The sequence below is a fragment of the Apteryx mantelli genome, chromosome 1 (assembly GCF_036417845.1).
Source record: "Apteryx mantelli isolate bAptMan1 chromosome 1, bAptMan1.hap1, whole genome shotgun sequence".
NCBI classification, from domain to species: Eukaryota; Metazoa; Chordata; class Aves; order Apterygiformes; family Apterygidae; genus Apteryx; species Apteryx mantelli.
The window spans coordinates 22,862,725-22,889,095 of NC_089978.1; the positions used below are offsets into that span (position 1 = coordinate 22,862,725).

The following is a 26,371-nucleotide window of genomic DNA, read 5'->3' on the forward strand; positions in this document are numbered from 1 at the left end:
ATCTTTTTTTCAACTTCACACTTATGTAATGTTTTGCCTCCTATAGCAAGTAAGAAAATATATGAAGTATTTATTCTTTTCCACAGAAATACCATAATATGGTTTCAAGAAGTCAATAGAAATTGTCTCCCAAATCTCTTTAGTTTCAGCATGATGCTTTGAATTAATGCTTAGTTAGTTTATATCATTATTGCTGCCCTTCCCCCCAGACCTTTCTGCTTTACCATCTTGTCTTCTCTAATCAAAAAATGATGTCCTTTTTTTCCATAATATTGTGCTGAAAGGTATTTATTACATTTCTATTCTTTAATTGTTCTTTTTTAATATTTTAAAACATTATCATGCTTGAATTTCTCTAGCATTCCTAAATGTATAAAAAAATGAACAACAACAGGCTTAAGCCTTTCCTGCTACCTCTTCAAGGTTACTGAGGTGCAAAGTCTCACAGTTTGCTTTAGATCTAATCTAATTTTACTTAGCAGATCCTCAGTTACTAATCAGCCAAAGGATACCTTATCTTTATATGGTGGGGTTTTTTTCCATCTTGTTTCTTTCTAAACATAGATCACAAACACTTCTTTAAATTTTTGTGTTTCTTTAATAGTAATTTTATTATTTCTGTCCACTGTTTGATCTGTGCTATAACTAGAATTGTTTTGTTCCTGTGTACTTTTAATTTTCCCTGTTGCACTAGCCCTGACAGCATCTCATACCAACTTTGTGGGCTTAATAACTTTTAAAGGATGTTGATACTCCTTCTCCATTTCCCTTTTGTTCTATAGTACTTTTTACATCAGACTGTTATATTTAGGTAATCCAAAATTCTTTGTGAGATTTCTGAGTTCGCTTTTCTCTGTTTACTTTTTTCCTCAGCTTTGAAAAAGTAACCTCTTTATATCTGTGTGTATTTGTATTACTGGTTGGTATCTCTTCTTTTTACCCATGTTGACATGCATATAATCTGATAAATTTCATTGGCCCATAGGCTATTACCATCATTAAGTGAGAAATAACCATACAAAATTAGTGTCACCTTTCCTGTAGAGTGCTGCCTTACACACCTCTTTCCCTGTTCTTTCTTTTCTGGGCAGATTTTAACTAGCTGTTTTTACACTTCTAAGAGTAATTTGTCTCAAAAGATACCAATAGTGCCACTTAAGTGTAGTTTTTTCTTATCAATTAGAATTCATTAACTTGAGTGTCCATGCAATGAAATGTGAATTCATGTGTTAATTACAGTTTCTGCTCATTCTGACTATTATGTTTTATAGTTTATTATACTTATTATTGTTTCATATTGTAAAACATTTTGCAACTATCCTTAATCTTTTTTTGAACTTTTGTCAGTCTCTTTTACTCCTAAATGATATAAAAGACTAATCATCTCTTTTAAGATAGTGTACTTAAGCTCTGAAGTAGGCTAAAAATGGTCTAAACGTTATTTTTCACATCATGTAGCTGAAAGGAATGGCATTATATTCCTGTCACATAATGTAGGCAAATTAGGATCAAATTCTTGCTCTCTTGTAATTAAAGTAGCATTTTATGTAAGCCAGATTTACTTAATTTGTTGTTGTTGCTGTACAAAAAGCTACATTTGTATTGCCAGTTAACTTACAAAACCAAAAAATAAGAAAAAAATGAACATAAAGACTCAAATAAACAAAGGGAAACTCAACAGAAGAGAAATTTTGTTGGCCAAGCATAGCATTTTTAATGATGGGCATGCTTTTGTTAATCTAAAAAAACGAATTCCAAGTTAGCCTTTTCTTTCCCTGACAGTTTCAAATTGTTCCCCCTCAAGTTTGTTTTATCATTTGTTTGTTAACACTCCTCAAAGTAATTAAGCAAGGCTTTAAGGACTTTTTTTCCTCTTTTTTTCTGAGGTTACAATGGCAATTTCTGAGGTAGGATGTAATTTGATTATGCTATTTGAAAAGCCTTCAGTAACAGCCTGTGATTGCCTACCAGATCATAAGCAATCATGTTAGCACATTTTAAAAAGTTAATATGCCTGAGCTAAGCTATCAGAACAGATCTTGTGTATGCTTCCGGTTCATGGCGGAACAAAATAAAAAGATTACCTTAACCACTAGGCACACTCTATTCTGCTCCACACTGCAACACAGAAGGAGCATGCACATGATCAACTACTGTATCTTGGCTGATAAGCTGCATATTTGAAGAACTTGCCAAATCAATCATATGCCTTCACTTAAAACCAGATGAAAACCCCCTTGTAGGAATATTGCTGATTTTAGTATGTTTCAATAGACTTGGAGTAAAGCTGCAAACCGATACGTTGTCTGTAGTTTGTCTATTGGTTCTGTACTTAGTTGGCATCAAACAAGCAAGCAAGAAATGGTAGGGTTCAACATTAGATGTTAGAAAATACTGCATCTGCAAATGCTGAAGTTCTCCAATATAGGCTGGTGGCAGTGTCATCTTATTTTGAGAATGGAATTTATTAATAATTCTTTGATGGAAATTAAAGCTATAGAAACTTTGTGTATATTGCCATGTCTTCTAAAAAAGGGCATAATTTCTAAAATAGATTCCTGGAAGCTAAATAACAAGCATATATCTGAAATATTTTAATGATGTTAATAAATACATATTTTGACATGCTGGAATATATGAAGTACTATGGACATATGGCTTTATTTAGGTGTAAATAACATTGTGACATATAAGTAACACAATAAATACTTACCTTTTTTCTTTTGTATCCTAATTCTTCTGAAGGGAGAAAGGTTTAATTGGAAGAAATGGATACTAAAGGATTACAAGGAGAAGATAAAAAACTGAAGATGCTTATGTTTTTACTGGCATATTTGGTAAGTAAATAATTAGCAGTTTATTTTCCTCAAGATGAATGTTGAAAACTGCTTGTATTTGACACAGGAGTGTGGTGTCCTTCATTTTATCATTACTGGTGATACCGAAAGTCTCATGTGCACAGACAATTGTGTATGCATTTTATCAGTTTAAGAGTGAGTTTGGTCAAATTATGTGTATTATTTCTTGCTACTTTAAAAATTACAATTACAATTAAAAACAGCTATAGTTAAAAAAATCCATCTTGTGAGACTCTTCATATCTTGTTGGAAAAGTGACTAGGACAGAAAATATAAGTGAATAGAGTGCTATGGAGATGATACTGTTCTACTTCAGAAAGAAACGGCAGGATTCCTATACAATATACAGTGGCAATCCCTTAGTGCGGTATGCTATACATAGTTTGAGTTTGAAGTTTTTGGTTTATCCACATAACAAAGCGTGGTACACAGTTATATTGCCTCCTAAGTGTACTTCAACTCTGACTTGTAGAAACAAGCTCTAGAACTAAAGGTAATTAAGTCTTCTTAGCTATCAGAAAGGCTTTGGTCTTTCTGAAAAGAATAATATGCAAAGTATTATTTAGTAGCAATAGTGAAGAGCAGTTTCTGTGATGGAAGCCTATAGTCATTTAATTTAAAATTGCACTGAGGGAGCTCACAGGTTTGATAATTTTACTGGGTAGGATTCCAGTGATTATACTGAGATTTTTGAATGGCTGATATCATTTATTGTATTTCTCATAACATTTGTTTCTGATTTGGTCAGATAATGTACTTCAATGCCTTTGAAGGAAGAAATTGGATTTGTTTCTCATTTGGTCCATTAAATATAAAGTGATAGTGAAATTTAGAATGAGTAGTATTCATACAGGTTTGGGGTTGGCTTGTTTGCTTGTTAAGTATCCAGAAGGTTTGAGTGACCTTTAATATCTCTTAAGTATTTTCTTTTAAAAGAACAGTTTTTAGGTTATCTATTCAATTGTAATAGCATAATACAAAAAATTGCAAATAGATGAAACCAAGCAATATAATGTCATGTTACATATTTTAATGTCAAGAAAATTGGAGCTTAAGAAAATGATTGTGTGCATTTTTCATGAGGTTGCATAAGGTAAGGAATTTAAACTCTTGCTCAACACTTAAGTGACATTCTACAAGTGCTAGGTAGCAAGCAGGTCTTCTAAAAATTGTTGGAAGTCACTGAGTACTTAGAATTTTTAAAATTCAGGCCTCTTGCCCACATTTGGCAATGCGCACATTAATTTTTTTTGCCAGTTAAAAGTTTTTGATAATGTAGGAGGTTCTTTTTAAGAGACAGCATGAATTTAGTTCTCTGAATTAGAGAAGATACACTTGCTCAAAGCTTACATAAAATATATTTTACAATAATTACTCATTATTAATCACAGATTAATTATATTATCACAGATCAATTATATTTTTGGTGAGTTTACTTTTTTTTTTTTTTTTTTCCTTAAAGCTAAGTAGGGTAATTTGTGAGACTGGAGATTGCAGAGAGCAAGAATTTAAGGACCACGCTGGAAACTGTGTCCTCTGCAAACAGTGTGGACCTGGAATGGAACTGTCAAAGGTAAGCAAATGATGCTTTCTTGGTTTTTTGGTTTTGGGGGTTTTTTTTAACCTTTTTTCCAAAATTGCATTTACATATGTGGTTAAAATAATAGATATTTGTGTTTATGTGGCAATATTTTTTATGATGTTTTGGCTTTTGAACCTTTACCCATTTTTTAAGTATCATGTTTTTTAGTTCTCTTACATAAACTGTTCAGTTAACAAAGTAATGATGCCATTAATCAACTAGGCAGTACCATTAAGGCACAGGAGTATGCTCTCTGAAATTAAAACGATTTTTAAGGTGAGGGTTTTTTTGTTTGTTTTTTGGTTTTTTTGGTAGCACTACGGGGAATTAAAACTGGATGACTTCACTGTGTAGAGACGGAGAGTAAGAAGAATGAATTTCAAATTAGTGATAGGTACATACATCTGAAACGAGGAGAAGCAAGGAACGAGTGAGATGGTGGGGTTCAGCAACTCGGGCAGCAGAGAAAGAGAACAGGATTATTTACAAAGTCATGGAGGAACTGGATCTTTTGGGGGAGCGAGTATATGATGCTAGACGTAAAGGCTGTCAGGCAAGAAAGAGAGGGTGCAAGCTGATACTGTGAAGGATAAGCAGACCTGTCAAGTCTCATGCGTAGGCATGAGATTCTTTGTTTCTGTAGTCTCCCACTGCTATGCTGCCTCTTGCCCGTTGTTAGAGCAGTGGTGTGACTTCCCTGCTGCTTCATGAAGCTGTTTGCCAGACATAACTATGCAGTCTGACCTCTGTGATATATCTGATAGGTGGGATCATAAAGCAAGAGAGAGGTAGCTGCACTGCTCAATGCCTGTCTCTTTGGATGTAGAAGGCTGTACCCTGTTCTCTAGCCTTGCTGATGGTGTCTAAAGGATGATAAAGGCAGAATTTAGGGTATGATTTAGATGGAGTGAAATTTAATTTTGTTGCTTTTGTAGACAAGCATGTTATTATAGATCTAAGGGGTGCTATGGAATCTTAATTTTTTTTAACATGAAACAGTGCAAAGTCTGTGTGTGTGTTTAAAAAACAGAAAAAGAAGCTTTCGACTTTGTGGCTTCATATTTCTTACTATATTCAGCTCTTAAAAAAAAGCACAAGTAAAGCATTGTGGTTTGTGGGTGGTTTGAAGAGATTTACTTAAAGAAATGCTTAAGCTTAAGAATTAGCAGAGGGTGGCAGTTTCAAGAAATTATGTGGCATATTTTTCCCTTCTTTCTACCCCCTGCTGCTGGTTCTTAGTACATTATCAGAAATATTGTTGCACTTTATTAAGGATTGTTTTTGTTAGGCAGTACTAGTTAGGGTTTAGTCCTGTAAACAAGGCTGCTGAAGCAGAGATTTGAAGAAGACTAATGGTATGATGTGTTTTTTTGTGTTTTTCAGATTGATCTTTAATTTGGGGAATGAGAGATTTTTGTGGGGGGGTGTTTTATAATTTATTTATAAGCTTTTATAAGTATGGCACATTGTAACAGTGGTCCTACTAACGCAGTACTATATGCATTGATGTAGCATACTTATCTAGTTGACAAATTAAAACAAAAGCATAAAAAGAAATTCCTTCAGTAATTATTTATAGTTTACTTTCAATTTAGTAAAGAAATGCTGAAATAAAATAGGGAGGTTAAAGTTTGCAGTAGTATACTATTCAAGTTATATTTTTTGTTATCTTAATGATTTTTATGTTTACCATCTGATAGTCCTGGTTCTTAGGACTAGCTTTTCTGAAAATATGAATGGTTAATTCAATTTGAATGTGTAAGCCATTACTGCTTCCAGTCATGAATATGCTTTCAAATATTATTTTTTGCCACTACATTAGAAGTGAGATAACTAAACAGATTTTGCTCAAACCTGAATGTGAGTGGAAACATAACGTCCTTTATAAATAGAAGTACACTTTCCTGTGAATCTTAGCTAAGAATGTGATGCTATAGTTGTTAATGAAATGCAGTCAAAGATGTAGCCTTGTTGAACTACTGTTTGAAGGAACAAAGTATGTTAAGTCAAGGGTCAGAATGTAAAGGAAAAAGTGATTTAATGACATACATAAAGTCATTTGCAGCACAGTTTTTTTAATATATGAGAAAGTGATGGTATAATTACAGTACAGTTTAATAACAGTTTCTTGGTAATTTATGATAATTATCACAAATAATGCATCTCTTTACATGATCACTCAACATTTAAAAAGAAAAATCTTACAGATGAAACTAGATACACTGCTGGATGTGTGAGCATGAGCATACATTTTAAGTATATAGTAAAATACAATGTTGTCTTTTTTTGTTATAAAAGTGTTTGTTTTAAGCAATTGACTAGACAGGTTTCTTTTTATGTTAGTAACAAAACAACTCAGCCTATGTTATTGTTAGATACAAAACACTTAGCTATTGGGCCGTGCAGCAGTGGATCATGCAAAGAGCTGATGCATAATATATGTTCATGATGGTAGTTCAAATCTTTAAAAAAAATTGTAACAAATTTAACTCTGTTCCAACAGGCTTTATGCCAGATCAAGTATCCTCGACAACTGGAATAAAAGCATAAAGCCAACCTGATTTAGCAAATTGAACAAAATGTAAATATATAACCCTGTTTCCTTCTCCATCCAATTCAGGTAGAATTTATACTGCTAAGTAATCGGAAGCAGACAGATCCAGTGTCAATGGCCCTGTAGAACCCTGTCTTCATCCTTATTAATGAGAAACTGCTTCCTCTTAGTTATAATGTAAATCTGTAGATTTAATTCTTTCTTGGTATTACTGTGTATACAAAAATAGGAACTATGTTTCTTTCAAAAGATTATAGTAGAGATAGTAAACTATATGAAAAGGAAAGCAGAGTTCTCAAGATTAAAATGGGGATAAAAACTGTGGTACAGAAAGGTACTATGATTTACAATTACTTTCCTGCTGAATTGATTGGCGAATCATGATTTCTGCACATTAAAAAAAATAAAAATAAATGGTACTCTTATTGCAGATTTATAAAGCCGAGTTAAGTCAGCAGTCATTAGTTGTCTCTGCACTTAAGGGAAGACACAGGGACATTTAAAGACCAGACTTGCTAATCTTATGTATGACAAACTGCACAGATGGCTGAAGGTATAGCTAAAGCCTGGTCAAGTCAGATTCTGTGTGACAGCCCAGTCTGTTAATAAGTCACCAGATGCACTCAGATATACCACAGACTTGCATCAACAGCATGGATAAGTGTGCAGGACAAATGCCCTCTGCATAGGGCCATTTTGGGGTTCAGCCCTTCCACTGCACTATTGAACAAGCTACTGAGTTTGTTTTCTGAGGCATAGTTAGTTCAATACCAAAACACTTTTCATAGGCTCAACCTTTGCAAATAATATGCCAAAGCCTGTGTTGCTAATCTTCCATTCTTTTTGTAAGCTGTGCTTGGTGCAGAGAAAAATGTATTTTTCTCTCCTATTTTACACACTATCTTAGTCTAAATAAGCTAGGCTTTTTTATATATATATAAACACACACACTGTATTTTTACAACTATCAGCCTGAGTTATTTATATGACCTATGTTGCTAATAGAATATGAGCATCTCATAATACCTTTCTAAGTTAGAGAAATACTGTTACCTTCTCTTAATTTACTGACAGAACACTAGCACAGAAATCAACTTGCCCATGGTAATGCAGGAAGCTTTTGGTGGAACAGGGTATTTAATTTTAGTTGCAAACTAGTACTTAATCTGTTGGATTGACATTCCTGTCTGCATAGATAAGCAATTTCAGTCATACTTTGTAGCATGAAAGAAGTGAAAAAGTAACACATTTCATGTAACTAGTTCCGGATCTAAACTTTTACTGAGATAAGTTTTGTTACAGCTAGACTATTCTTTTTGGCTATTCCTATCTCATTGTAATAGGAGTCTCTTTCAGGAATGTTTTTGAGTAATTCTTTGTTCCTTAAAATAAGAAAAAAGAGCACACATTCAACTTCTTTCAGATTCCCTATCGACCATTAGAAATCTTTTAATAATAGCACTTCAACTTATTATTAAAAGCCAGTTGATCACTTTTGTTGCTTGTATCTTTTAATGAAGTTTTTTTTATGATATTTAAGTCATAATAAAGTCAGTTTTGCTATTTTACCAACAATTTAGGATTGATGGGGAAGGGAATGAAAGCATCATTTTTCCACCTCCTCATGTTTGTTTCCTTCCATTTGTTCATTTAAAGAAATCTATGTAGCCTTTTCATTTCTTAAACACACGTCCTTGATAATTTTTGTGAAGATTTGAACCTCTGAAATAGTGCTTTTTTTTTTTTTTTGGAAAGAGATTGCTTTCTTTTTGGGATGGGGGGCTAAAATGATTGTAACTATTCAGAAAAGTGTTTGCTTCATGCAGTCTGCATTATTTAATTTCTCATTCATTTAGTAGGAAACAAAGCATCATACAATTAAGCAAGTATTTTAAATATCTTCCATTCTATAAATGGCTTCAAATTTCCTGTGCCTGAATAGCTGTTGGTGTGGCTTGATGATAAGAACCTTGTTTATCTTATCTTGCCATTGATGTGTTTCTGTGTAAATCTAACTTAATATATGATTCAGATTTATATATATCACAATTAACACAGTCAAAAATAAACTAGGATAGCTTGGGTTAAACAAAGGCACAACCATTTCCTGAAAAGCTTCCCATATAGAAGTAAGAGGCTTGAGTTCTTCCAGTCCTTTCACCATCATTTGCTTATAACCACTGTCTACAACTTTCTCAAGCTCCCTTGTGAAAATTTTTTTATTTTACTTATATATGAAAATGCAATACGTATATCCTATCCTCATCAAACTTGGACTGCAACTCAAAACTTTTGCAGTTCTAGATTGTTTTGTCAATAGATCGCATCTAAGGCTTTAGTTTAACAACACAGAAGCGACAGTTTTGGCAGCAGTAAGTTCTTGCCACAGTGCACTGTCTGTACAGTTATGCTGACACAGTAGATATTTAGGCTGTGCTATAAAACAGATCACTAAACTGGTCACTTTTAACATGGGTCAGTTCTGTGATCAGATATACAGCTCAGCTTCATGAACAATTGTATCAGTAGAGTTGAGGACAGTGTATGACAAAGAAGAAAAAACAGAGATATAAGGGAGAGAATGCCTTAACTCAGCATTGCCACCAAATACTCGATGACAAATACCATCACCATGAGACTGATACTACACAAAGAGGAAGCTTGCGTAGACAGTGGCAATTTGATGGCTGTCAAGAGATATGTTTTCCATCACAGGTTGCTTCCTTGGGTCAGGTATAGGGTGAAGGAAAAGGAGACCGGCATCTTAGCTGAGAAAAAGAATTGCGAATTAGACAGAAAGTTGTGTCTGAGGCTGTTCCTGAATGTAACAGCCCTCATAAAGAGCATGAGAGGTGTAGTGCTGTGTGTCTGACATTGCCACAGTGAGCTTGCTGAGAGCAGCTGCAGTACGAGCTGCTGCCCTGTTTAGCCAGTGAATTTGTAACTTACCAAGTGAAGAGAGCTGCATGTGAAGAAGTTGCTGTATCTCAGCTCAGGAGAAGCTAACACATGTTTCAGGGTCTTCTGGAAGCTGGATACTGGAGAGCAGCTGCATGCCGGCATGTCAAATCTTACTCGCTGAGCATGAAACTTTTCTGACACCAACTTTGCCACAGCAGCTGAATCTTACACATTTGCAACATGCTGCTGCAGCCTGTCCTGCTCTTTGCCTTCTGCTGACAGATATGGCTGATTATTGGATTCTAGATGGGGCTGATTAGCAGTCTACAGTACTGTGGTGCTATGGGGCTGCACTGAAGCCAAAACTGTACTATTTAACAAGACCCTGTACTCAAAGACATTACTAAAAACTACATTTCCCAGCACCGGTGTAGTGCTGCAACCTATTATATGACCTGACATCATGTAATATAATGTCATGTTATATGATGTCATGTTACTGACATCATATTGAAATTCTTTTTCTTGAAACTATTCAAATATTCTTGTAATCATGATGGCCTAAGTGGAACTTCCCAGTGCTGTACAGTCTGGGATTTACTTAAGTTGTATAATTAGTTGAATTCAAAACAATCTCTAAAATGTACTTACAGATTACAATCTAAATAATGCCTGAAAGCATTTTTTAAATGAAATTTGAGGTTATTTTAATTGAAAGATTGTTTAAAATCTAATTTACTTTTATTTATGCTGTTCATTTACTTTGTATGTTGAATTCAACTTTTAGGGAGAAACCATACCACTTAACTTCATTACCCTTTATAGTCTGCTTTACTTCCGGTCCTTCTGTGTAAATCAGTGCTTGCACAGTATATACTGAAAGAAAATGTTTAAAATTATCAATGTAGTACTTTAAAATGTATTTTTATTATTGCATGCTTTTAATATTTTTATCTTGAAACTAAATTATGAGTTTAGTTACTTAGTTTGCTATGGATTCCTAAGTGACCTTGACCAGTCGTCATTCATTTGGTACCTTAGTGTTCATTTGTGGAACAGTGTGTTTCTGGGGATAAGTATACTAAATGTAATGAGATGTCACTATACAGCGATAGTGAAAGTTGTATAAATATCCAACAAATAGAAGTGCATTTGAATTTTGTATTTTTTTAAATTAAATTTAATGCAATTTTCTAAATTAGCGTTTGGGGTTTTTTTTAAGTTGGTACTGCATACCATTGACAGAGAAATTTGTCTTCACTGTTTTTGCCTGGTACCATGATGGTAGCACTGAAAAGGGGAAGCAGAAAGGGAAAAATGGGCTAACTGTTCTTCATAGCATGCTTTGCATTAGGAGAAATAAATATACTACATATTTGCTTTTTTTTTTTTTCTGGCACAAAAGTATGACATGTTTGAAACTAGATAATGGGGTTTACAAGTATTATTTCTCTTTTCTGCATGCCTGAGATGATCTACCAAAAGAAATTAGCCCTCTTTTCAGAACATGGGTGGGAAGGGACAGGGGGATGAGGAGAACTGGGAACTATTCAGTATTCATCAGCCATATAATTTGACAACTTCGTTATTGTCTGTGGAGCACTAAGCAAGCTGGTGCACATCAGATTTGCACAGGTACTGTTGTAAGATGAACAACAGTCAATTGTTTATATCTTTGGGCTGTTGAATTATAAAGTCCGAGATTTCAAAGGGTTTGATTCCATCATCTATGGGGATGTGTTAATTATGAGTATGGATCTGTTTGAAGTTCTGCCTGGTTTACAAGCTTAAATATTTATTTGTAGCTGCCAGGCAGTCAATATCAAATATTATGTGAACATAAAAAAAACACATACATAAAATTGTAGTTGCTATGGATTATTTCTGCAGAATTCATGGTAAAGAATTAGAAACCATCTTTGAAAACACTGGAGAGTGTAAATCCGTTGGGCAGAAGATTTCTTTATATTGCATCCACCATTTTTATTGCTATAATAATAAACCATTCCACGTTATAAAATGCCACTAAGATATACCCATATACACAACCATAGCAAAGCAGATCTGATAGAGCTAGAAACAATTTACTGAAGCTTGGGTAGTTTGGGCAAATGAGTTAAAGGCATTTAATTCTAGCTTTGTTTCTTTGTATTTGCTTGTTTTTAATTGGAAACTTCAAAGGTAGTCTGGAAAGCGAAACTTTATAATTAAGTTAATTTAAGCCTTATATTTGAAAAGTTCCTAGAATTTGGGAGGGACTAATTCCAAATAATTTATCAAAAGATCCACCTATATATGATTTGACTGAACTGTATAATATAATCCCTTATAGCACTACTATTTGAAGGATCTAAAAACAAAGAGTATAGAGTAGATATTTAGGAAGAATGTGTTGGGGAATGATGAAATTCAGTGAAAAAGATCATTTAGACTTAGGAAAAGCAAAATTTCATGACAGAAGTTAGTCTCATTCCTATCTTAAGTGGTAATTGTGTAATTTTGCATATGCACTTGCAATTTCATAAATGAGATTGACTGTAAAACTGAACTGAGTAAGATATTGTGGACAGCCTAAATAGAACTGTTAGAATCTTCCTTGTTTTGGACATTTGTTTCCTGGAAGAAACAAGTAGCTTTGAAGTAAATTGATAGAAAACATCCTGTGGCTGATATCAATAAAGAATTGAAATTTTTGTGTGCTCGTTTGCCTGCCACCTTTAATAGGGGCAGTATATTGCAGGAGGAGCATGCCCTAGAATGTATTAGACTCTAGTATTTTTGGTTACTAACTGCAATGATTTGTCTGTTTATTACTTAGTCTGAACAACAGTCAATAGTAAGAAATTATATTTTTATTTTAAAAAAAATTTAACTTTCTTTCTAAATTCTCCTTATATGTAGGAGTAAGTTTGTGTGTCTAGAGATGGAGGAAGAGGAATGTTTTTAATGTCTATTTGTAGTTGCTGTGCTAGAATTGTTCATTATCTGTGTATTTGAGTACTTTTTCTCCTCCAAAGAATAGTAAAGATATTTTTTACATACAGAAAATTTGAAAATTCTTAGTATGGCCATTAAAATGCATCTTAAGAAGTTGTTTATTTCTGGAACTTCATCAAATCATTGCAAATCTGAGGTACTAAAAAACTAATTGGCCAACTCAGATCATGCTTCATAGATGCTCTCTGGGCAAAGCTTTAGAGAGTCCTGTGTGCGTTTGTAAAGTCCGAAGCTTCTTACAGCAGCATGTTTGCTCGAGGTGGGTAACTTGAGAAAAAAATCACTTAACGTGTGGAACGTGCATGTGCTATGTGTTGTGGAGGAAACTAGTGGAAACCTTTTCTTAAGTTGCCCAAGTTGAAGGCGGCTTACAATTTTCCCCTTAGGAAGGTGTCCTGTACTTCCACTAAGACTACATGCTGGAGAAGGAGGTCCCTTGATGTCTCTCTTTCCTACTTACTCCCTTCCCATCAAATTCTCTTGAGCAATTTGTGGTATTCCTTTTGCTGTTATGTGGTGTGTTAGTAATGTAATGAGTCTGACTTCAGAGTACTGCACAAAAATGTAGTAGGATTTTCAGATGAGGAGAAGAAATAGCAACTCTTAGCACTTTATCTCCAGAAAAAAAATGACAGAAAATGAAACAGATTGATGGTTCTCAATAATCAGTTTGTAGAATTCAGTCCCCAAACCATTACATGTTGTTGAGTATGGGGTTTCTCTTTCCTGTCTTTCAGTTCTGTTAGGTGTCCCTTTGCAAAAGAATGGAAAGAATTTCTTAAAACAAGTACAATTGGGATAAATAAGCAGCCCAAACAATATTCCTTGTATAGTAAAATATCACACCCCCTGTGGTCTGCTGAGCTGTTAAGCATTTCCAGCAGTTTAAGAACTCTTAGAACTGGAGCTAGTTGTGTTTCTAAAACTTTTAGGGGTTAAGCAACATTTCATGCCTAGCTGATGGTCATTAACCAGCTCTGTTTTATTTGGTAACAGATTCTAAGCCTTTGAAGATCAGCAAATTAATTTCATTGCTCAGCAATTAACTTTGTTCACCTTAGCTATGAACCTAAATATCAAAGTGCTTCTTTGCTGTTTTTGTAACTGAGTAAGTGCTTTTATACTGCACTTGTCCCAGTTTCTGCACTTTCACGTGACTGGCCTAATTAAAAAACAGACAGCTCAATAATTCTACCATAAGCTAGTAATAATGAAACTGTGGGAGTCCTTGAAGCCCTTTATCATTCAAATACACAGTGGTTTCTCGAATAAAGTGGATAACTAAGTATTACTTATAGAAGTAAGGGAGATTATTAGCAGTGGAAGACGCATTTGAACTTGCTGAAAGGATGGCTTTTGTCTCTAGAAAGACCTGCTCTCAGTGATAATTACACTAGGTCTTCATTTTATCCCAGCATTCTCTCCCTATTCATGCTTTCAGCGTTTGAATAGCTTGCTATTGCTTGTTAATCCCTACAGGAATGCGGCTTTGGATATGGGGAGGATGCACAGTGCATGACATGCAGGTCAAACAGATTCAAAGAAGACTGGGGCTTTCAGAAGTGCAAACCTTGTCTGGATTGTGCACTAGTTAACCGGTTTCAGAAGGCCAACTGCTCTGCCATCAGCAATGCACTATGTGGAGACTGTTTACCAGGGTAAGTCCTTTTCTGAAGATGAAACTTGAGATCAAATTCAAAACTATTTTGCATTAACATTTATTTGTTAGTGTTTTCCAGATAAATGACTGGATCGTTAAGAGTATGTATGAAGGTCGTATGTTCTAATGCTGGCTTTGCCAGTCATTTACTGTATGATTTGAGTGCATAATTTCAGAACTTCTATCTTAGTTATCTCATTTATAAAACTGTTGTTTATTTATCTACCTGATGATAGTATTGTTTATAAAGTGCCTGAGTAAAATACTTCAAAATTTTGAGTATTACTGGTGAGTTACTTAATTGTTATAAAGAATTAAAGACCTAGTTAGATATTTCTAAATTGCAAATAAATTTCAGCTCAACTTTTTCCTTTTGTTTTTCCAGACCATTGTAACTGTATTCTCATGCCAGTACTAATGTCAGAGTATTCTTGAACTGTTGGCTAGGCTTGCTTTCCCAGCCTAATACTTAACATTGTTATTATCACAGTGAAATACATTTATATGTTTTTCTTATCTGAAAAATTTTAAGGGATGTAATCATCAACTCTGTAATATTGTATGTTTGGATAATGCAAAACTAAGTTATATATGCACTACATTCTTTGATTGAATGGGATACACAAAATTGAAGCTTAATTTGGTCAAACTATGTCTATAATCAAATTGATGTCCTTCACAGTACATTTTAATATCTAAACTGGTTAACATAAATGAGAAAAAAAAATAACCTAGATATTTTTTATCCTCACAAAAAGTTCATACTCCTGCTGCTCACTTCCATAACCTTCTAAAACAGATAGTCTATATTTCTTTTCCTGAGTGTGTGAGGAAGAGAGAGTTTTCCTCCAGTTTCACAGAGCTGAAATGGATCAGCACACCACAGGCTTAAGTAGTTGTTGGGCTGCCACCACCAGGAAGGGGTCAGGAACACAGGATCTCATGGGTAGGCAGGAAAATGACTACAGTAAAGAGCCACTATATCTCCTCACTCCTGTAGAACTACAGTTTCACTTGACAAAAGATCACTTTGAAAATCTTGCCAAAAGTAGGAGTAAAACTTAACCAAGTACCTCTTGAATGCTGTGTGCATGTATAGTGCTTCACAGAGTATTAAAACATCTGCATTAGGTGTAGTTCAGTACTGGATGAAAAAATGAGGGAATCGCAGGTTATGCTAGTGAGTGGCTGAGTTATACTTTTATAGTTTGATCACCCTGAAGCTAGCTAGAACCTTGGTGAGTTCAGTGACTTGTACTAGAGCCATAATTACTTACAAACCTTGTTTATGCCTGTTTTCTTCCTCACTGTAGTACCACTTGAGGCAGTGTCTAGCGTGAGGTTTGATGAACTTTTAACTACAGATAATTAAATAGCAAATCAGAATATTATCATTCAAGCCTTGATCCTCTACAGACTTATGCACATGCTCAACTTTGCTATCTACAACTTGATGAAAGTATTTAATGCATAAAGTTAAAATCTGGCTTGTCTTTCCAGTGTGAAGATCTTACGACTTCTGATTTACAGATTTCTTTTACCACAACCAGTGGTTGGTACTAAAGCACTGTGTTTGGAAACATACACAGTTACCTTCTTGAAGACTGGTCACAGTATTTACTTGGTTTTCTCTGCCTCCTTTAGGTCAATGCCTGTCTTAGGTAATCCTCATGTACATATGTTTTTAGGTCAGGAATAATGGCTGTGGTTTATGCTCCTGAATTTCCTTTGCTAAGTTGGTAAATTGGTAGAGCATCATCCTGGTTGAGAATCATTAATGGATCTGAAGGAAATGTTTTGGAACAAATTATAACAATATCAAGACACACTGAAACTGCTACATAATAAATTGAGTACTGTGTTTAATTTGTTGCCCTGTCATCTCAGCTGTCTGTTGTTATGTGATCTTCTCCATCTGTAGTATGAAGTTGTAAGATCTCTGAGAGACTATTCTTTATAATAGTGGAACTTAGGCACCATGTAAATATCTGCCAGAGATTCATTAAAGGCATTTCTGATGCTTTTTGGAAGTATGAGTCGACAGTTTAGTTGGCAGAAGTAGGTTATGAGAACTGTTTTGCGATTGTGACAGCCTTTGTGTTTTCAAGCTATATGTTTCAGAGATCCTTAAAAGTTCAAACATCTCCTTGCCATTTTTCTTTTAATAACAACTATCAATTACCTGAACACTTTTAAGCTCCTACAGATACTCTTCTAAAGCCCAGAAGTGAGGTCTTTTCCTTTAAAAATGTTTAGTAAAGCCTTGGTAACTAAAATTAGTTTAAGTCATAGTTCAATAAGATTCAGCCTCAGGGGCTTAGGTATAATTCACAGCCTCATTTAGTACAGCCTGTAGCCACATGGTTGATTGATTTATGTTATTATTGCTTATTAATCAGCATGTATTGTAGGGCTTATTTGGCTGTCAGCAAGGAAAAAATTTTCTTCTTGTGGCTTAAATAATGTAAGCCATATTTTGGAAGAGGGGAGAGGAAGGGAAAAAGAAACAAGAATAAAAAATGAATTGAGAGTAAATCTAAACTGTGGGACCTGGGAATGCTTCCAGATGCATGTCCTGGGTACATGTTAATATAAAAACTGTTGCCACAACCTGTTTTTTACTGGCAGGGAAGTTGGAAACATGGATGGAAAGGGATGATGGCATAGTCCCACAGGTCATCCAGTCTGGACATTTCAGGGAACAAAACTGTAGGAGTAGAGCTGGTACCTTTTTGAAAGGTGCCAGTACCACAGAGAACACTTAATTCACATACTGATCTTGAACTGATCACAGCTGTTGTTTCAAGCTTAGTATTAATGATTGGAAGAAAGAAAGAAAGACCTACTTGATTAGTGAGCTATTTCAGTTAAGTTCTTTAAAAGATATGCTCTCACAGTTTGATTTGAAATATAACACTCTATATCAGAAAGTTCTAGTTTTTCCTCTGGTGCTACTTTTGTTCCCTGGTTTAGAAATGTAGGCTTCCACCCTTTACTACTGGTAGTCAGCAAGCTCCTCAGACAAACTCTGTAATAAAGTTCTTGAGGGGTCTTTGAAATAAAATCTCTCCTTGGGTATGGCAGCCATATTTTGGATGTTTTTACTTTAATTTATTTAGGAGTGAGTAGATGGTTAATCAGTTTGTTTTAGGGTTTTATTTTCTTGTTCATTTTTTACTCGTTGTGGCTCACCATTGCTATTATTTATCTAGACCATCTGACTGATACCTCTACTTGTGATCTCCATTTTTTTCATACTCTGAAATGCTAGCTATCTAGAATTTATGCATTATACATTTAAGTGACCGTATGAAAATGTAGCGAGGTGTTGGATAATATGAATCAAGGCTTCCTCCATTAATCCAATCCATTTTTGCTGTTTTGCTGTTCTACAAAACAGAACAGAATATTCTTGTTTTCTGAAGATTTTTGTCACGCAGCATGTTAAAACATTACTTCTTGGATGTTCTTCTGTATGATTAAATAAATTATCCATTTTATGAGTGTTTTTTCCTTCTGTGAGCAGGAGGATATCTTAGGCATTTTAACCAGAAATTGCTGACATCTGATCCATTATGTACTGTTAGGGGTGAAAACTACTTTGTATTATCATGTTTGTTTTAGGAGAGTTTAGTAGATTAGATTAATCTTTTTCTTTTCTTTTTTTTTTAAGACATGTAAATAAGCTTACATAATATAAGTTCACCATACTTTTTCCTACGTTGTGTTCTATGCAGAAAATAAGATATTGATTTCTGCCTGTGTTGAAATCTCCAGAAGTGTTTATTTCTTACATGAATGTAAGAATATAATGAATATGTATTTGGACTAACAGATTTAGAATTTTTCCTAAGTTTATTTTAGGTCTTATACTGTACTTATTTATCTATTGTACTTCTACTTGAATGGAGAGCCAGGGTTCTGGAATCTAACTCTTGCATTTTCTGTTAGTTTGCAATCTCATCAAGACACAGATTGTCATATACAAAACTGAAAACAGTTTGCATTTGTATTTTAACATACTGTTTAAGCCTATGAATATTTTTTTAGGAAAAATAACTGCTTTGTCATTACAAATTATTCCCATATCTTCTAGATTTTATAGGAAAACTAAGCTTGGAGGCTTTCAAGACATGGAGTGTGTTCCTTGTGGTGATCCTCCTCCTCCCTATGAACCTCACTGTAAGTGCTCTTTACCTCCTTTGGAAATGGGATTAACTTTTTTCCTTTAAAATGTTTTCTGTTTTAACTTGAGAACTTGGCAAAAATGACATTCAGGCAACTGAATGAAGCTTTTAAAGGCTCGTTTTCTTGTTAGTAAATCATTTTCTTAATGCATTTGAGCACTGTCATTATGAAGTTCCCTCATATGACCAGTCACTTCAGGATGAACTACCTTCTGTCATACCACATGATTAAGGAGTCTTGAGTCCCCTTCTGATCCTCTCATTAATTTTAATTTCTGTTTTCCTTTAATGCTAACAGAAAGTTAATTTTACTAGACCCGCTGTTCATTTGGCCCAGTTAGTATAAATTCCTTGCTGATACCTGAAATGTGTTATTTGTCAATGCCTTTAAAAATAACTTCTATGATAAGGTTACAGGGAGAGAGAACAATATAGATAAAAATATTTACAGTGTCATATATATTAAAAAGGAAACTGGCAATCAGTTCCTCTCTTCCTTTTTGGCCAATGAGAAGGTAAGAATCTATGTAAAAGGAAGGAGCATCTTTTTTGTTCCCCAACAGAAGCCCCTTTATACTCTTTCCAAGACTGTTGATTGTCTATGTCCGATCACGTTTTTCAGCAAATAGAATGAGTAAATTGTTCTTATTGCATTTATTGGTCTCTAGTTTATAGTATGAAAAATAAAACTTGTTCTGCATAACCTTGTGGAAAACCTATGTACTTGGGTTTATTTGTCTCTTTCTGTAACTGTGAAGTTGTGTTTTGGGGAGCTTTTTTTCCTCTTCCAAACAGATGGAAAAATTGTTTCTAGAAGAAATGAACCATTCAGTTTCTAAAATGCCTCATGCTACTTGACTAATAAAAACACAATTTATTGTAAACATTCTTTTTTAATTATGCATAATTAAAAAAGAATCAAATACATGCAATTTTGCATTAAAGACAATCATATTTTAAATAGTTTTATATTAGATTAAACTTAATTCTCCAGCATTTCATATATTGCATGGTCATTTTTCAAATGAGCCAGACTTCTTCATTCAGCTTCTGTTCTAGTTTTAGTGGCTTTTGTTGAGGGGGAAAAATAAACTGACAAAAACAGGTTCTTACACAGTGTATTTAAAAGTAAAAGTTATAATAAATGTGGCTTCCTGTGTATCTCTTCTATGGTTTGAGAGATTTTCATTATATCTCTCTGAATCGGAATAATTTAATTTTTATTAAAGATTGAAAACTAGTAGGTCAGACTTCTATACAAAAAGAATAAACCAAATAAGTTATTGTGTTTGCAATAGTAACTCCTGCCCAGGTATGATGTAGACCTGGAAAGTAAATTGGAAACTTTTCAACTAGTTCTGTAGTGTAGAGAATTTAATACATTAAGATGTTTAGAGGAAGTATATTTTTCGTAACAAACACTATGAGTTTTGATGCCAAGAATGAAATGCTGATCTTGATTCATTGCAGCAAGTCGTTTCAAATTCAGTGAAGCTGCAGAAGGTAGTTTGAGACGGAATTTGATCCCCAACAAACAATTTCATCTTTACATTTATTTTAATTCCCCTAAATGATAAAATTAAATATTTACCCCTTTCATTTGCTTTTACTATATTTTTGTCTACAGAAATGAAATATTGAATATTGAAATGAAAAGTGCAACAGCATTATTCTGATCTAGGATCTCTAACTCATAAATTAATTTTATGCAACTTTTCCTTTCTTCCTCGATGCTCTGTTCTTGTATGAAAGCATGTTATTCAAACATGAATTATGCTCTCTGGAGTAATCAAAGCGGATAAGAGGAATAACTTCCGTTTTCTTTCAGCTCCGACTGCAGTTAGTGACTGCATAAACATATCCATTGTTTGTTTAGAGTTGCTCAGTATCCATAGCATTCAAAATCAAACCCTTAAGTAAAAGATCAAATTTGGAAAAGTAATAGCTTAATCTAGATGGAAGTTCACAAGTAATCACAAATTTTGAAAGAATGGTGACCAGATCTTCCTGCACTGTTTAGTTTATAGTGCTTTGGCTTTTGTAATTGAGCCTAAACTCAAATCCTAAATTAAACAGGTTAGGAAGCTCGTACTAACTCTAAGCGGGCAACAGATTCACCATAGAAAGAGCATTTTCTTTGGCATAAGCTGCCAAATAAGTAAATCCATATTTTAATTAGAGACTCTTTTTTTTTTCCCTCCCTAATCTCATGGCTTTGACAAAGCCTTTGACTAAATAACAGGAGAAATGCCAGCAGTTACTTGTTTTTCATATTTCTGGTGGCAAATTATAAGACTTGGCAGGAGAATGCTTGTAGCTCTTACAGAAGCAATAATAAAAAGAAGATTGAAATCATTAAAATGTTCTTTATTTACATATGATTCAACCATTAAAATCTTAAATAACTTAAATCCTACCATGAAATACATTTACAGTATGACACTGTGGTTTTCAGAAGAATTTCATTAGGGATCTGTATATTGGTTCTTCAGTGTCTCTAACATAAGCTGTCTCAGTTCAGGAAAGTTTATCTGCCATCCTCAGAGCAGTGTAGGAGGTTACTTACTCCTAGAATGGCAGGTAAATAAATTGATATCTGTTTATGAGAGTTTCACTTATCAAATATGGAGAAATTTCTCAATTTTAAGAATAAGTAGAAAAAATGTTTCTACGTGGAAGAATAAATGTGTATGAAAACAAGCTTTTTCGACCTAATGATTAAAATGTTTGCTGTTTATATAATAATTAATATATTTAATATTTAAGATATTTAACATAGCAATAATAGAAGTTAAAGGGAGACAGACCATTGGGAGTGTGGGGCAAGCTCTGAATGATCAGAGAGCTAAGATCTAATTTGCTACCTTCCTTATCCCTTTTTCTTTCCCATGTGAAATAGAAAGACAAATATTAGCGTAGCAAACTCTTGTATTACAGATGAAAAGGAAAAGTTTAAATGTCCTGTTTCAAAGAATGAATTGTCTTGTGAGGTGCATGGCAAGCTTTTATTTGCCTAAGAACACTACCTTAGGGGCACAAAAGTTCACAGCCCCCTGCCTGGACTAAAGGTTCATGTTAAAGCTGAGACGTGGATGAAGTTCTCTCAGCACTAGTAGCAGTTGATTATTACCCAGTTAGCTATAAATCTAAATACTCGCTTTTGTCTTCTTTCTTTTTGTAGACATTTGAAAACAGATCTGGTTTAAATATTTACTCATGAAAAAATGAGTTTGTGAATTGCTAAAGGCAAAGTTGAAAGGATTCTATAATGAACAAGCAAAGAGGCCAGGAGAAGTGTTATCACCCTTGTGTAAACTTTAAAGGGAAGACAATGACTTATGTGTGTTTTCGGATATTAGAAAATTAAGTACACAATGATATAGTTATATTTTAATATGCTGAGTTCAAGTAAATAAACCATAAATACTAATCCTATATATTTATGCAGCATCTAAACATTAGATTAGGAATTAAAGCATGTTTTTAAGATGACTATTTATGTTCACTTTCTAAATTGAAGACATTCAGTTTCAACTGAATGACTGAAAAGGAGTTATCACTCCTTTGAACTGGAAACACAAGCAAAGATGGCATTTCTGAAGTAGAAGGTAGCATAAACTGTCCCAAACTGATATCTCTTCAGCAGAGAAATAGTGACTTAGATGTGGTTTGATGATTCTTTTTTTTCTCAGCAGCATTTTTGGCTTGCAGAGTTCACTCTCCTGTCTACTTAGGCCAGTGCTGTGCTGCCCCAACAGTTATGCTGAAACTGTTCATGAAACTGTTCAGTAAACTAGATTGTGAATCTATCCATGATATAAAAAATTTAAATAACTACCTTCTTAAGGTTATTTTTAAATCTAATGCATTTGTTAGCCCCAAAACAGTTGTGCTGGCACAACTGAAGGAATGATGTGGGAAAAGCTGGAATAAGGAGCAGGAGAATTTTCTGAAGTTATCTTTGCTTCCTTTGAGCAAGCACTGGGTTTTCAACTAGTCTGTCTTAGCAAATAAACAAAAGATATAAGAAACCATGCACCTTTTTTTGATCATAAAATGACGGCAGATTAAGCAATAAGATGGATTTATCACCTTGGTCGTATCAGCTATTCCTGTGAGAAGTTTCTGTAGTATCATTCAATTCAAAAGGCAGATCTGAATCTGCATCACCAGAATTCTTTAGCATCTGAATAGGCTTTCTGGTGAGCAGAAGAAACCCCTGACTTCAAACATTTTCAAGCTGTGTTTAAAATATAGTTCCTATGTAGGTCATGCTTCCACATTAATATTCCTTTCTGGGCCAATCTAGCATAGCTGGTCTTCCTCTGTAGACAAATTCAGTCTAGAATTTGGCCATACAAACAGTTAAATTGGAATAAGTTCAGAGGTTTGGGAGGAAGGGAAATTATGCTTGAGCATTTTACAGTGAAACTACCACCAAAGAAGTATCAGCCTTGTCCTTTTTATCTGCAATTTTCTGCACCGTTACATTGAAGAAGCAGGGTATGTCCAACCTAAGTCATTTTTCCTTCTCCAGGAGTTCTGCTTCTCTCCATGGCATCAAACAAGGAGCATGGGAAGCCAGGGGGTGGTGGCGGGGGGGAGATACCATTCTGAATGAAGCTTGGGAAACCAGCCTCTACATGTTCCAGGAAATAAACACATTCTTTGCTTCAATGGAGCAGAAATGTTTTGTTGAGTAAGTCACAGTGGTGGAAATATCTACAGTTTAAGAGTGTAACGTCGTGTGCCTTTGAAGTAAATCTGCACTCGGGTCTGAAAGTGCTACTAATTTTGCCATGAGCCATTTTTTGAAATATTGATTTCAGTGACAGTGGTTTAGATATAAAGAATATCTCAAACTAATATAAATTTCAAACTAGAAAACAAACAGTTTTTTCTCAGGATAAGGAATAAAGGTAAAGATCACTGCTTGTTGCAGACAAAATATATAGATTATAGTGAAAACATTACATTTTGATGTGAGGTGTCTATATCTTATCTTCTTTAAATTTTGTTTCTTTAATGAACCTCTACAACATTTTGACCACTTCCACTTGAGGTTGATCTCTAAGCTCCCTTTACAGTTTTCTTTTCTGTTTTTTTTTTTTTGGGGGGGGGGGGGAGGGTTGTGGGTTTTTTTTTTTTTTTTTTTTAAGTTTCCTTCCGTATGTTCACAGAATCGTATTTCAGAGAATTAAATGTAGGTGTCCTAACCTGAAGCTGAATCCCACTCTTTTAATCTACAAGATACTTTGTTTTGCTAATGAAAGGTACTATTTAAGGAATGAAACCTGGTGGTATTTCCTTCTTCCTGATGATAAAGACAGCTAGTATAGGAAAAGTAAGATTTGGTATAAATCTACTTATTTATATTTACAAGATTAGGATCAGTGATTTTTTTGTAAACTTTCATATGAGTGTAATGGGTGTTTGTGGCGTACAATGAATATATCTTCATAGCAAAGTCAGCTCAGACAACAGCACAGAAGATATAAAGCTAGAAACTACAGTCTGTACTGTAGGGTAACCAAATACATGATAAAAGTAATCTTGTTGAAGGAGAGGGGAGCCTGCTGGCTACATATGTGTTCTGGAAGAAACTTTTTTCAGTGGTAAAAGAGGGAAATTCCTACTGTTTCAACTTTGCTGGTGTTTTTTTCATTATTTTGTTAAACCTGTCCTTAACATTTTAACTTGAGGGTAGCTCTTGGATGACATTCATTTCCACTATAGTTCCTCTGTTTGCATAAAGGAATTTTCATTTTCTAGTATCATTTTCTTTTTTTCTGTTTACAGAAATTTATGGTTTAAGTGCTGTCAGATTCCAAATAATGTTTTGCCAGCTATCAAGGTATTCTGTAATTTTTGTTTGGTTGCTTTAAGCAGTAAACTTTATATTACTAATGTAAAGCAGCCTTTAGAGGTAGGCATTATCATGTGCTTATTAGGCAACTAGCAACTGAAAGTATATAACAGGTGAAACCAATCTTAATTTTTTGGTTCTGTTCCAGTATGTATGTCCTTCTTATTTCAGTATTTTTTCTGATTTGGGATTACATCATAGCGTCTCCTCAAAATCCTCTTTGTCATTTTGGAGACTGTGATAGATAGCAGCTGGAATATTGTATAAACCTTTCAGAAAAGTCCTAAGGACTGATAGCTAAAGCTAAATAGAGCTAATAACATTATTAGCTTATAAATATCAGTACTTTTTATTACAGAGACATTAGCTTTCCATCATCTCATTACTGACACACTTTTTTAAATATGAAATAAGTCCATCTGATAATTTCCATATGTGGCCTGATGGTAGAGCAGCTTATCTTCAGGAAATCTGAAACAAATTTGACTAGGTGTTTCAGAGACATGAGAATTACTATCCATGTCTTATAAAGTTTTATTACATATTTATTTCTTTCACTCATCATTGATCAAAGAAACTTAAGCTAGAAAATCTAAATGTTTTCATTTTCTTGGTCTTGATGATAGCTGATGCTTCTGACCTACTGGGGAAAGGTTCATGCATGACTTAAAGCAAACAGCTCCTTTTCTTCCTATTCTAAATTTGCTTTATATCCTGGGTTCCCCTCCAAAAGCAAAAAGTTGCAAACAAAGAGGGAGCAGAGTTTTCCTTCATGTAGTAATACAGGCGTGACCACTGTGATGTGTTATAATAGTTTTGAAAGATTATGAAGAGGAAATTTAGATTCATTGCATAGTTTTATCACTTTCCAGAACTTTCTCTTGCCTAGATCATAGAATAGCTTTTTTTTTTTTTGATACACATTCCCAACATATTTTCACCAACTAGTGTTGTTTGTACCTCTTATTTCTGTGCCTGTAACTATAGCAGTACTTCATTTTAGTTACTTATCACTAAATATGCATTATAATTAGTAGACAGAACTGGGCAGAAATAATAATTTCCCTTATTTCTATCCACCACTCCCTTGACTCCCTGAAAAAAAAAGAGAGAGGAAAGTGTACCAAAACACACTAGAAAAATAAATTTTCCATGAAACAAAATTTAGTTTAATAATGTTGAAATGACATTGTATTTTTAAAACTTTCAAGAAAGCATCACAAGTTGCTTTTTTGTTTGCTTGTTACCCTTGAACATTTTGTTCCACTCAGTTCACTTTTTACAATAGAAAATGTGTTTAATCATCAAAATTTTTGGTCATCTCTAATACAACTCAGCTCTGCAAAACTGTAGTTGTCAGAGCTGTCCTAATTAATTGATTCACTTACTAGTAGCTCTGTAGAATGGAAGTACTCGGTATATCATTTCTGCTCTGTTATGAAAGATTTTTTTGTTATTTGAGTCTAAAGTAAAAGGGTAGTGGCTTGAACAAATTTGGCAATTCTAATGACTGCTTGAAATTTTCTGATTATCATTGAAACTCTTATAATGATAAGAAGCAGTGTCACTTTATTTTGTGCTTGCTACCTCACCTCTAACTTACTTACATTTTTTTGCACACTGAAATTTTGTTTCTCCAAGTGATTTAACACCCAGTTCAAAGCACCAGGCTACAAGAGCTAAGGCAATAGTAAATACTTTTGAAAGCAATCACTATATCCTTAGTATAGGCAGCATTAGCTTACTCAGGTTTTTAGAAGTACTTA

The 26,371-nt window shown here is 34.2% G+C and overlaps 1 protein-coding gene across 2 annotated transcripts in view; it reads left to right on the plus strand.

The window, feature by feature from the left end:
* Window positions 1–26,371, plus strand: part of TNFRSF19 (TNF receptor superfamily member 19) — a 63,051-nt gene that overhangs the window by 10,634 nt on the left and 26,046 nt on the right. For both annotated transcript variants that reach the window (XM_013962155.2, XM_067289653.1), the window contains 4 exons: window positions 2,746–2,837; window positions 4,321–4,431; window positions 14,372–14,550; window positions 18,649–18,734. In XM_013962155.2, coding sequence (XP_013817609.1) covers window positions 2,769–2,837; window positions 4,321–4,431; window positions 14,372–14,550; window positions 18,649–18,734 — 445 coding nt within the window. In that variant the 5' untranslated portion in view covers window positions 2,746–2,768. The remainder of the gene's footprint in view (window positions 1–2,745; window positions 2,838–4,320; window positions 4,432–14,371; window positions 14,551–18,648; window positions 18,735–26,371) is intronic.